Genomic DNA, 13,479 nt, shown 5'->3' on the forward strand with positions numbered 1-13,479 from the left:
TAACGTTCCCACCAAGTTTGGAGTCAGTGGCACGAATCCCCTCAGACTAGTTTGTTAAAATGGCAGTGAAATCCAAGATGGCGAGCAGTCCGTTGTCATGGCAACAGGTGTTTGATTGACTTGTTTGCTGGACTTGGGGTGTCACACGTATGATTACTGTGAAGTTTGGTGCAGATCCCACGTATTCTTATGGAGATATAAGCAAACCGTGTTTCATGGCGAGAAGGCTTTTTCTGTCGGTTGCCACGGTTACACGCTTTTTCCTATTACAAAGATTTGAGGAGCGTTTGGTCCCCAACTTGTCAGGAAGCTTCCCACCAAGTTTGGAGTCAGTCGCACGAATCCCCTCAGACTAGTTCGTTCAAATGGCAGTGAAATCCAAGATGGTGGGCACCCCGTTGCCATGGCAACAGGTGTTCGATTGACTTCTTTGCTGGACTTGGGGTGTCACAAGTATGAATCCTGTCAAGTTTGGTGCAGATCCCATGTATTCCTATGGAGATATAAGCAAACCGTGTTTCATGGCGAGGGCATTTTTCCGTCGGTTGCCACGGTTACACGCTTTTTCCTATTAGAAAGATTTGAGGAGCGTTTGGTCCCCAACTTGTCAGGAAGCTTCCCACCAAGTTTGGAGTCAGTCGCACGAATCCCCTCAGACTAGTATGTTAAAATAGGAGTGAAATCCAAGATGGCGGGCACCCCGTTGTCATGGCAACAGGTGTTTGATTGACTTCTTTGCTGGACTTGGGGTGTCACACGTATGATTACTGTGAAGTTTGGTGCAGATCCCACGTATTCTTATGGAGATATAAGCAAACCGTGTTTCATGGCGAGAAGGCATTTTTCCGTCGGTTGCCACGGTTACACGCTTTTTCCTATTACAAAGATTTGAGGAGCGTTTGGTCCCCAACCTGTCAGGAAGCTTCCCACCAAGTTTGGAGTCCGTCGCACGAATCCCCTCAGACTAGTTCGTTCAAATACGATGTGTGTAAAGTGCGAAAACTGGCAAAAAAATGGCCGCACACACCAAGATGGCGGGCGCCCTGTTGCCATGACAACCGCTGTTTCATTGACTTTTCTGCTCGACTCGAGGTGTTACACGTGTGTGCCGAGTTTCGTGTTCCTACGTCGAAGTAGACTTTCCGGAACCCATTCATTGTGTGATTTTTTTGGTGTCTAGGTGGCGCTGTTGAGCCAATTTTGCATTGAAGTGTATGTGGACTTTATAATATCCGAGTTACGCGGGGCTTGACGTGTGTGCCAAGTTTCACAAGTTTTCATGGGTGTTTAGGGGGTCAAATTTGGCGTTGAAACGCTTAGGAGAAGAAGGAGAAAAATAAACATTTCAACTACAATAGGGCCTTGCCATACTTTGTATGGCTCGGACCCTAATTAAAGCCGCAAGCGGCATCCATCGGGTCCGAGCTGCCTGGACCCCGCCACCCGATGTCTCCATGACAAGAGGTGTTGTAATGCGTTAAGGACCCAAAGTGTATGAATCCTGTCAAGTTTGGTGCAGTTACCATGTATTCCTGTGGAGATATGAGCAACCGTGTTTCATGGCGAGAAGGGGTTTTCCGTCGGTTCCCACGGTGACACGCTTTTTTCCTATTAGAAAGATTTGAGGAGCGTTTGGCCCCACACTTGTGAGGAAGCTTCCCACCAAGTTTGGAGTCAGTCGCACGAATCCCCTCAGACTAGTTCATTCAAATGGCAGTGAAATCCAAGATGGCGGCCACCCCGTTGCCATGGCAACAGGTGTTCAATTGACTTCTTTGCTGGCCTTGGGGTGTGACACGTATGAATACTGGCAAGTTTGGTGCAGATCCCTTGTATTTCTATGGAGATATAAGCAACCGTGTTTCATGGCGAGATGGTCATATTCCGTGGGTTGCCACGGTAACACGCTTTCTGCTATTAGAAAGATTTGAGGAGCGTTTGGTCCCCAACTTGTCAGGAAGCTTCCCACCAAGTTTGGAGTCAGTCGCACGAATCCCCTCAGACTAGTTCGTTCAAATGGCAGTGAAATCCAAGATGGCGGGCACCCGGTTGCCATGGCAACAGGTGTTCGATTGACATCTTTGCTGGACTTGGGGTGTGACATGTATGAATACTGTTAAGTTTGGTGCAGATCCCACGTATTTGCATGGAGATATAAGCAAACCGTGTTTCATGGCGAGAAGGCATTTTTCCGTCGGTTGCCACGGTTACACGCTTTTTCCTATTACAAAGATTTGAGGAGCGTTTGGTCCCCAACCTGTCAGGAAGCTTCCCACCAAGTTTGGAGTCCGTGGCACGAATCCCCTCAGACTAGTTTGTTCAAATACAATGTGTGTAAAGTGCAAAAAATGGCCAAAAAATGAGCGTACACGGCAAGATGGCGGGCACCCCGTTGCCATGGCGACAGGTGTTACATTGAGTTTTTTGGTCAACACGGGGTGGTACACGTGTGTGCCGAGTTTCGTCTTCCTACGTTGAAGTAGACTTCCGGGGCCCCATTCATTTGGGGATTTCATTTTTTTCTAGGTGGCGCTGTTGAGCCAATTTTGCATTGAAGTGTATGAGGACCTAAGAATATTGCAATTTTCGCCGGGCTTGACCTGTGTGCCAAGTTTCACAACTTTTCATGGGTGTTAAGGGGGTCAAATTTGGCCTCGAAGTGCTTAGAAGTATAATAATAATAAACATTTCAGGAACAATAGGGCCTTGCCATACTTCGTATGGCTCGGACCCTAATTAAAGCCGCAAGCGGCATCCATCGGGTCCGAGCTGCCTGGACCCCGCCACCCGATGTCACCATGACAACAGGTGGTGTAACGCGTTAAGGACCCAACGTGTGTGAATACTGTCAAGTTTGGTGCAGTTCCCAGTCATTCCTGTGGAGATATAAGCAAACCGTGTTTAATGGCGAGGTCTTTTTCCATCGGTTGCCACGGTAACACGCTTTCTGCTATTAGAAAGATTTGAGGAGCGTTTGGTCCCCAACTTGTCAGGAAGGTCCCCACCGAGTTTGGAGTCGGTTGGACCATTCCCCTCAGACTAGTTCGTTCAAATGGCAGTGAAATCCAAGATGGCGGGCGACCCGTTGCCATGGTAACAGGTGTTTGATTGACTTCTTTGCTGTACTTGGGGTGTCACACGTATGAATACTGTGAAGTTTGGTGGAGATCCCATCTATTTCTATGGAGATATAAGCAAACCGTGTTTCATGGCGAGAAGGCGTTTTTCCGTCTGTTGCCACGGTAACATGCTTTCTGCTATTAGAAAGATTTGAGGAGCGTTTGGTCCCCAACTTGTCAGGAAGCTTCCCATCAAGTTTGGAGTCAATCGCACGAATCCCCTCAGACTAGTTCGTTCAAATACGATGTGTGTAAAGTGGAAAAAATGGCCAAAAAATGGCCGCACACGCCAAGATGGCGGGCACCCCGTTGCCATGGCAACATGTGTTACATTGAGTTTTTTGGTCAACACGGGGTGGTACACGTGTGTGCCGAGTTTCGTCTTCCTACGTTGAAGTAGACTTCCTGTTCCCCATTCATGTGGTGATTTTTGGTGACTGTAGGTGGCGCTGTTGAGCCAATTTTGCACTGAATAGTATGCGGACCTTAGAATATCCGATTTTCGCCGGGCTTGACGTGTGTGCCAAGTTTCACAACTTTTCATGGGTGTTTAGGGGGTCAAATTTGGCGTCGAAATGCTTAGGAGGAGAAGGAGAATAATAATAAACATAGCAGAAACAATAGGGCCTTGCCATACTTTGTATGGCTCGGACCCTAATAAACATAGCAGAAACAATAGGGCCTTGCCATACTTTGTATGGCTCGGACCCTAATTAAAGCCGCAAGCGGCATCCATCGGGTCCGAGCTTCCTGGACCTCGCCACCCGATGTCGCCATGGCAACAGGTGGTGTAATGCGTTAAGGACCCAACCTGTATGAATCCTGTCAAGTTTGGTGCAGATCCCATGTATTCCTATGGAGATATGAGCAAACTGTGTTTCATGGCGAGAAGGCTTTTTCCATCGGTTGCCACGGTAACACGCTTTCTGCTATTAGAAAGATTTGAATAGCGTTTGGTCCCCAACTTGTCAGGAAGCTTCCCACCAAGTATGGAGTCGGTGGCACGAATCGCCTCCGACTAGTTCGTTCAAATAGAAGTGAAATGAAAGATGGCGGGCACCCCGTTGCCATGGCAACAGGTGTTGGATTGACTTCTTTGCTGGACTTGGGGTGTCACAGATATGAATACTGATAAGTTTGGTGCAGATCCCATGTTTTTCTATGGAGATATGAGAAAACCGTGTTTCATTGCGAGAAGGTCATTTTCCCTCGGTTGCCACGGTAACACGCTTTCTGCTATTAGAAAGATTTGAATAGCGTTTGGTCCCCAACTTGTCAGGAAGCTTCCCTCCAAGTTTGGAGTCAGTCGCACGAATCCCCTCAGACTAGTTCGTTCAAATACGATGTGTGTAAAGTGCCAAAAATGGCAAAAAAATGGCCGTACACGCCAAGATGGCGGGCACCACGTTGCCATGGCAACAGGTGTTAGATTGACTTTTTTGCTCGACTCGGGGTGTTACACGTGTGTGCCGAGTTTCGTGTTCCTACGTCGAAGTAGAGTTTTGGGACCCCATTCATTAGGGGAATTTTGGGGTGTCTAGGTGGCGCTGTTGAGCCAATTTTGCATTGAAGTGTATGCGGACCTTATAATATCCGAGTTACGCGGGACTTGACGTGTGTGCCAAGTTTCACAACTTTTCATGGGTGTTTAGGGGGTCAAATTTGGGGTCGAAACGCTTAGAAGGAGAATAAACATTTCAGGAACAATAGGGCCTTGCCATACTTTGTATGGCTCGGACCCTAATAAACATTTGGAAAACAATAGGGTCTCGCCATACTTTGTATGGCTCGGACCCTAATAAACATTTGGAAAACAATAGGGCCTTGCCATACTTTGTATGGCTCTGACCCTAATTATTTTCCCTCTCATTACTGCTTTTCCTGCTTCCCAAAGAACACACGCTGAAGTTTCTGGCAAGTCGTTATTTTCTAGATATAAGGACCATTCTCTTTTGAAATAGCTGATAAACTCAGGATCTTTAAGTAATGATGTATTACATCTCCAGTTTCTAGTTGCTGGTTTATTGCTCTTACTTCTCAGAGTGAATGATACTGGTGCGTGATCACTAATGCTAATAGGATGGATTCTGATTTCTGACATGTCATTCATCAGCGAGCTGCTAGTTAAGAAATAATCTAATCTAGAATAGGAATGGTGAACTGAAGAGAAGAAGGTGTATTCTCTTAGTGTGGGATGGTGAGAGCGCCAAGCATCACAGAGACCAAAATCCTTCATGTACTGTTTTACAGTTTCTGAGGATTTCCAGACTCGATGAGCTCCTGTGGTTCTATGTTTTTCCAGTATAATGTTAAAATCACCTCCTATAATTAATGTGTTATCTGAGTGACCATAGAGGCGAAGAGGGAGTGAAAGACGGAGGATCATCTACATTTGGACCATTTATATTTGCGATACATAACTTAACATTTTTAATAGATAATGTAATTATTATAAATCTGCCTTCTGGACCTATGATTGTATTATCTATGTCAAAATTTTACCTTCTATTAATAAGAGTTGCTACTCCTCTCTGCCTAGAATTATAACAAGCTGAATACACGTGTGGAAACTGGGTTGTTGAGAGAAGATCTATTGTTGAGTTTGATAAATGAGTCTCTTGAAGTAATATTATATTTGCTTTCATTTTGTGCAGCAGATTAAAAATTTTTAACCTCTTTTCCCTTGTGCCAGCTCCACGCACATTCCAAGTAACAAATGTGAGTTCGTTCATGAACCAACAGCAGAAATGAGGCTATATGCATATTACTGAAGCGTGTGTGCGTGCATCCCACTGCTTCTCCGCGTGCATGTGTATCTGCCAGCTGGTTGTGACAGGGATGTATGTGCGCTTGTGCTATGCTGTGTGCATTCCTGTGAAAAATGAAAAGAAGTGATGTGTATATAATACAATGACAAGTGTTACCGGTAACCGTTAAAGGGTCGGAGAGAAGAAGTGTAAAGAGTGAAAAGAGCGACAGTGCCAAATGAAAAAAGTAATTTAAAAAACACATCTGTGCTGAGAGCAGTGTAGTGGAGACGAGCAGTGGATTTATTGTTAACTAAATTATCTTTTACGGCAGTTTTATGGATATAACATGATCTAGTGAGAAAACAGGAAAATTAAAGCACATACCAAGTCAGTAGAGCCACGGAGTGATGTCCGGGTCGCCGTACAGCTGTCCATTAATAAATAATTTATCCACCGCGATGACAGCGTGAGTGCCTTCAGCAATAGATTTCCTTCTGATGGGAAACAGGACTCTCCGTCGGTCCAGAATCTCTCTGGGGTATTGGTCATTTACTCCGAAATTAGTTCTCTTCAGTTCGCGGCCCTGGTTCTTCACCTGCTCCTTCTGTTTGAAGCTGACAAACTTCGTTAAAATAGGTCTTGGTCTGCTGGACCCAGGTTTCCTCCCACCGAGCCGATGGACTCTGTGAAAGGAGATGTTTTTCACCGTTTCCTCCGGGAGCTTCAGGTGGGTTTTGATGAAGTTGTTCACCGTGATCTCTCGTCCTCTGTCTGCTCTGGAATCCCTGCAAATACCAGGTTCTCTCTCATGCTCTGCGCCTGCAGATCGATCACCATTTCCTACATCTTCTTGTATTCTTCCGAGAGACGGGTCAAGCCCTCGGTGAGGGATTTTACAGACTCTCTGAGACCAGCATTTTCTACAGCCAGAGTTTCCACCTGCTTCTGGCTGAATTCTAGTGATTCACGTAGCGCCTGGAACTCCTTGTGGAGAATTTCTACCAGGCTCAAACGCGGATCAAAACTACTAAGTTTCTTATCTATAGCAATAAGAACGTCCATTGAGTCATTCACTGGTGATGAATTACCTCATTTCGCTGTCTTTTGGCCTTAGATGAGGTGGAGGGAGTTGACGTGTTGTTTGGTTTTCTCATGACGATTCTGTCATAACAATGATCTATAAAATCTGTCAGGCTGGCCAAATCCTCCCTGCTGTGCTCCAGAGAGTACTTTAAAAGACAGTATTTTCCTACTTTCAAGAATTTTTTGATTAGGCTGGCAAAAAATACAATTGAAAGTATGCATAAATGTTTGGGTGCGCCTAGTTTGAATCTGTCGTCTCATCGGAACTACGTCACCTGCAGCATTAGCGTCACTTACCTGCCACCAGCTATCACCTATTGTTTTCAGCAGCTTGTGCAGCATTCTGTCCTGGACAATCAGCTCTAGCAGCTCCAGATTTATCCCCAGCATAGAACCAGAGTTATCCCTAGCACAGAACCAGTTATCCCCAGCATAGATCCAGAGTTATCCCTTGCACAGAACCAGTTATCCCCAGCATAGAACAAGCACAGAACCAGAGTTATCCCCAGCACAGAACCAGTTATCCCCGGCATAGAACCAGAGTTATCCCTAGCACAGAACCAGCTATCCCGAGCATAGAACCAGAGTTATCCCTAGCACAGAACCAGCTATCCCCAGCATAGATCCAGAGTTATCCCTAGCACAGAACCAGCTATCCCGAGCATAGAACCAGAGTTATCCCTAGCACAGAACCAGTTATCCCCAGCATAGAACCAGAGTTATCCCTAGCACAGAACCAGCTATCCCGAGCATAGAACCAGAGTTATCCCTAGCACAGAACCAGCTATCCCCAGCATAGATCCAGAGTTATCCCTAGCACAGAACCAGTTATCCCCAGCATAGAACAAGCACAGAACCAGAGTTATCCCCAGCACAGAACCAGAGTTAACCCCAGCATAGAACCAGTTATCCCCAGCATAGAAGCAGAGTTATCCCCAGCACAGAGCCAGTTATCCCCAGCACAGAACCAGAGTTCTCTCCAGCACAGAACCAGTTATCCCCAGCATAGAACCAGTTATCCCCAGCATAGAACCAGAGTTATCCCCAGCACAGAACCAGTTATCCCCAGCATAGAAGCAGAGTTATCCCCAGCACAGAACCAGTTATCCCCAGCATAGAAGCAGAGTTATCCCCAGCACAGAACCAGTTATCCCCAGCATAGAACCAGAGTAATCCCCAGCACAGAACCAGTTATCCCCAGCATAGAAGCAGAGTTATCCCCAGCACAGAACCAGTTATCCCCAGCATAGAACCAGAGTAATCCCCAGCACAGAACCAGTTATCCCCAGCATAGAAGCAGTTATCCCCAGCACAGAACCAGTTATCCCCAGCAAAGAACCAGCGTTATCCCCAGCACAGAACCAGAGTTATCCCCAGCACAGAGCCAGTTATCCCCAGCATAGAACCAGAGTAATCCCCAGCACAGAACCAGTTATCCCCAGCATAGAAGCAGTTATCCCCAGCACAGAACCAGTTATCCCCAGCAAAGAACCAGCGTTATCCCCAGCACAGAACCAGAGTTATCCCCAGCACAGAGCCAGTTATCCCCAGCATAGAACCAGAGTTATCCCCAGCACAGAACCAGTTATCCCCAGCACAGAACCAGATATTCCCAGCACGAACCAACCTTTGGAATTATTTTGTTCAGTCTATTTAATTCTCTGGTTCTGGTTTTACTGCCCCAGAAGATGCTGCAGAGCCAATTGCACTTTCCACAACAGACTTATAGAAGATATGAAAAATGGAAGAATCTCAGCTTCCTCCAAAAGTAGTCTGCACTGTCCTTTCTTCTAGATTCTTCTGTGTTGCATTTCCAGTCCAGTCTGTTGTCCAGATGAACTCCGAGGTCCTTGTAGTCCTCCACCATCTCCACCTCTTCTCCAAGGATGTGAATAGTGTTTTGTTTGCTTCTGTTCCTCTTGAAGTAAACAGTCATTTCTTGTTTTGTTCAAGATGAGATTAATAAAACATTGTGTAGGGTCTATATGCCCAAAAAAACAAAACAAAAACAAAAACAAAAAAAACAGACTTATTAAACCATGTGCACAGACAATTTCCCCTTTATAAATCACAGACTAGTTGGAAATGTGCGCGCCTTAATCAGCCTCATATCCCGCCCTGAACGCGCCCAAATCCAGCTGTATATGGTCATTGCAAAGCAGGACTGGAATATTGTTGCATAGGAAGCAGCTGCTGAAGAGTGAATCACTAGGCTCCATTAATATGTTTGGGGATCAACTTAAGAAAATTACATCCATGATATGCAACATGGTGACAATTATGAGTGACATAAATAACACATAAAAAAAATCTTAAAAAATTAACCTTTTACCTTGTTACATTACATCCTTACAGATACTTGCTTCTTGTGTGAAGCCTTCTTGTTGGGGTCCTCATACTGGGGCAGGGGAATTTTACTTTTTTCTCTACAAATACTTCTTAAGGACTTACCAAACAGCCAGCCATCACACACTTTGCCTGCCTAAAGTCTGTTTCCTACACTGCTGTATGTCAGGACCAGAATGTCATGGTTCCATCGGATAGGTCTCTCTAAAACTGGGCCCAGTTCAGCACAAAGATCCAAGAGCACAGCTCTTGGGAATCTAGAACTGCTTTTTTGCCATTCATCATCATGGGCAAAAAAATCTTCATGGTCTCTGAGCACACATTCTTTCCTAATTCTTCCATTTGTGTAATCCTCAAGCAATGCCAGTGCATCCATCTTGAGGAATACGCACGAGAGACGTCACGATTTTTATGTTTGCAGCAATCAGACTGTTGGCTTCCCACCTTGGCAAAATGATTGTAAATCAGTGGTATAGGTTACAAGCATGTGGCACTGGTTAGTTGCCACACAAAATGACCCTTTTCCCTGCTCCAGGGTTTAAGATTTGAGTTTTATATATTTATTATATTGAAAGATGTTTATGGAATAGTTATGGATCAATAGGAACTGCAGTACAGATAACATTTCTGGTTTGAATATTTATAACATGGATATGAAGATGACAGAGGAGAGGGTGAATGCAATCCTTGAACAAGTACGGCAAGCAGAACATGTCTTCAGCTGATGTTTGGAAGTAAAATTAAATGTGTGAGAGGAGTATGGCGCAGTCTGACTGCAATTCATCATCTCACCATCTGGATCGTCGATTTTCCCCGTCTCCAAAATGTCCATACGCATGGGTCTGAGTTTACGCACAGGTGTGCACATTTTCCAAACCCGTTTGTTTTTATAGATCACAACTTTTGCATGGGGAGTGGTGTACGCCACTTTCAGGTTCTGTTTTGTGCATATGCAACGGTTATAAATGAGACCCAGGACTGTACTCAGCTTCTTGTCCATCACTGATACTCCCCTCAACTACAGAGTAATCATAGTATTTCTGCAGATGACAGGACACTTTCTCATTCCTGACCACACATCCATCACGTTGTTCTGCTGGAGCTGCATGTCTAGCTTTTTCCTGTAGTCCTCCCCGCACTTCTTCATCTTTGGTTTGAGTTGTTTTTTGTGTTGTCTTTAATAACTACCTGTCTCCATCCCTATAGGCTTTCTTTTTTATGTTTAGCAGCTTTTACAGGTCACTGGTGATCCAGGGTTTGTTATTGGGGAAGCATCTTGCTGTTCTTGTTGAAATGATGCTGTCCACACAGAAGTTGATATAATCCATCACACAATCAGTCATGGCATTGATGTCCTCTCCTTGTGGATCACAGAGGACATTCAAGTCTGTGGCCTCAAACCTCTCAGAGCATCTTCAGCTTCATTAGGTTTTAAAATACTGTGTGATCACTGGTTGCCACTGAATGATGGGCTTGTAGGTGAAAAAACTTTCTGGTCTGATCTTCCTGAAGGAGGCAGGTCAGAGGAGCTGGATTTTTAAAATTTGTATAAAACAAGTTCAACATCTTATTTTTTCTGGTGGAGCACCTGGAAAACGTTGGAACGTTGGTAATGTTGCAGAGAGGGAGTTGATGTTGTTGTTGATGTCTCCAGAGATCTCAGTGAATGTGTTAGGATGCGATGTTTGTAGCCTAGCAAGACCAGAGCTGATGATGTTACAGGCTGTGTCTGCAGCAGTACCAGGTATGATATAACCCACTACTAGAATAACACAGGAAAACTCTAAGTAATATGGATGAAAACTCCCAGCCAACAGTTTGATGTTGCTTGTACAGATCTTCTTCTTTACAGTGACATGTCCAGGATGGCAATGATGGTGGTTAAAACGCTCTGCCATTCCACCTCCCTTTAGCGCTGACTTTCTTAAAGCAGTGTACGGACACATTAGAGTCCGGGATGTGTTCACGCAGCCATGTCCTGGTGAAGCTCGTAGTACTGCATTACCTTTATTCTTGTTGAGACTTTTTTAGCACCTTGATCTGCCCCTCAGAATGGTTGGAAGAAATGGTTTGAATCTCCTCTGTTGATGTCTCTGCCTCCCTCCTGCCTAGCATCCTCTTCACTTCTTTTTCAACTCGTTTGGGATTTGGAGAATTATTTCACTGATTATCTTGGTTTTGGGTAGCTTACCAGTTCATTCTGCTAGTAAACAACTCTTCTGTTGCCAATGGAAACCCACCATAACAAGTCCTGAAGAGCCCAAAGTACGTGGAGAAATCACTTGAGCAGCACAGCCTCCAAACCAGCATGAAAAAAATCTTGAAAACACAGTGTGGTCGGACCTACTATGGTTTGCTGCCGCCTTGCAGCGCATTCTAGAATGACTCACACCAACAACCATGCCATATTCAAGCTGTGTACCAATTCAGGTAAGTGTGCAGACTACAAAGGCTATGTAGTGTCCTACTGTATGTAGTCTGCACACTTTGAAGTCTACCCTCCGTTCGTGAAATGGGACAGCCTACCGAGTATTTCCCATAGCAGCAATGTAGGACACTTAAACCTCTGTAATTACTGTTTGCATATCATAGGACACTTTAGTGAACGTTAACACCAACCAAGTAATAATGAAAAAAAATAATAATAATAAACTAACTGTTGTTTTCCAGACACTTAATTAGCCCATTAAAAAACAACGAATATCAAATATTACAGAATTTTAATGACACCATTTAACAAACATGTTTTTAACGTTCTTGGTTTTGTCACATTTCTACTACAGTGTGGTTTAAAAAAAAAACAACACTCTTCAGAGCTTTGTTGCTCATTCGCCACAGTCTTGTGTGCAATGAATTCTGGGAGAAAAGAGGCTGTGAAGGATGCAGCAGCCTTCGATTGAGGCCAAACGAAATGCAGGTTTGCAGGGTGGATTCGGAGGCTCCTTCCAAATGAGACAGTGCTAGGCGCACCATCATATGTAGCCGGCAAATCTGCACTATGCAGTGTGTAAACCCTGAATTAGGACACAGCTTCAAAGTCACTTAAATCTCCTTTCATCCTCATTCTCATGATCAGTTTGAAATTCAGCAAGTCGTCTTCACCTTGTTAACATGACTTGAGGCATGTGACTGGCTGGTTAGATATTTGTGTTAACTGGACGTTGAACAGGTGGAACTGACAAAGTGGACAGTGGGTGTAATCATGTTTTGTTTTGAAGGGTTTGAAAGACTCAGATGCTCCTTCATCCTTCTCACCAGAATGAGTGTTCTAGTTTTTAATTATTTTACTTTTGTTTACTCAAAGGAAAAAAAGAGCAACCATTTCCTCCAGCAGAGCCACCAGAGCCAGTTCTGCATGGAAGCATGGCCATTGGTTCAGTGTCACTGGCAGTCGCCAAAACTGGGGCCCAGGTGCAGGACGTCCCTCTCTACAAATACATAGCAGCTCTGAAGCACCACAAGGTTCAAACAGTGAAAAAATGCAGAATATAAAATACATTAAAAAAAATGTAAAAAAAACTTCAATGGAAGTAAGATGAGATGATTTTCTCTCTCCTTTTTTTCCAGGTTCCAAAACAGTTTCACGTCCCTGTCTCCATGGTAACTCTGCTGTGCTGTGGGAGGACATCTCCTGGAAAACTAAGTTTACTGGAGGAAGTTATCCTGATCCCCAAAGTGGGACAAACAGTCAAACAAGTACTCACAAGTCACATCCTGCTTCATTTGTCTCTGCACTTTGTATTTACTTGTTTTTGGTTAACGTTTTGTTGTTGTTATAATGTGGTATATATTTAAGGTTAGGCCTCCTATATATTGAGCACAGTTTTTATTATAAACCTCACTGAACTATCATCCTGTTCAATAGACCATCACACTGACCTTCGAGCTTCTGAAGGCGATAATGAGAATAACAAACTCTTCAACAAAAGCAGGGGTGAGAGCTTTCACTGTCTTTATTGTAAGACTTTGAACTGAGTTCATGCAGAGAAATAAAAAAGTTGGAGGCAGGATTTAAATTTTTTTTCTGTGACTGAGCTTTCCCATTTTACATGTAAATAAAAGGAGAGCCCTATTCAATCTTAATGGCTGATCTTCAAATTAACGCCCATATGCAGACCGAGAGGTATCAAAAATGTCTTTTAAAGCATTCAATAGTTAACCTACTTTACCTCCGAATCATC

The 13,479-nt window shown here is 44.3% G+C and overlaps 1 protein-coding gene across 4 annotated transcripts in view; it reads left to right on the top strand.

Moving 5' to 3' along the window:
- The window catches only part of eno4 (enolase 4), a 69,371-nt gene that overhangs the window by 39,806 nt on the left and 16,086 nt on the right, over positions 1–13,479 (top strand). For 3 of the 4 annotated variants that reach the window (XM_042009810.1, XM_042009812.1, XM_042009813.1), the window contains exons 5-7: positions 12,603–12,769; positions 12,866–12,994; positions 13,164–13,232. In XM_042009810.1, the coding sequence (XP_041865744.1) occupies positions 12,603–12,769; positions 12,866–12,994; positions 13,164–13,232 (365 nt within the window). The remainder of the gene's footprint in view (positions 1–12,602; positions 12,770–12,865; positions 12,995–13,163; positions 13,233–13,479) is intronic. The other variant, XM_042009811.1, reaches the window with a different exon arrangement.

The sequence above is a fragment of the Melanotaenia boesemani genome, chromosome 16, assembly GCF_017639745.1.
Source record: "Melanotaenia boesemani isolate fMelBoe1 chromosome 16, fMelBoe1.pri, whole genome shotgun sequence".
Lineage (NCBI taxonomy): Eukaryota > Metazoa > Chordata > Actinopteri > Atheriniformes > Melanotaeniidae > Melanotaenia > Melanotaenia boesemani.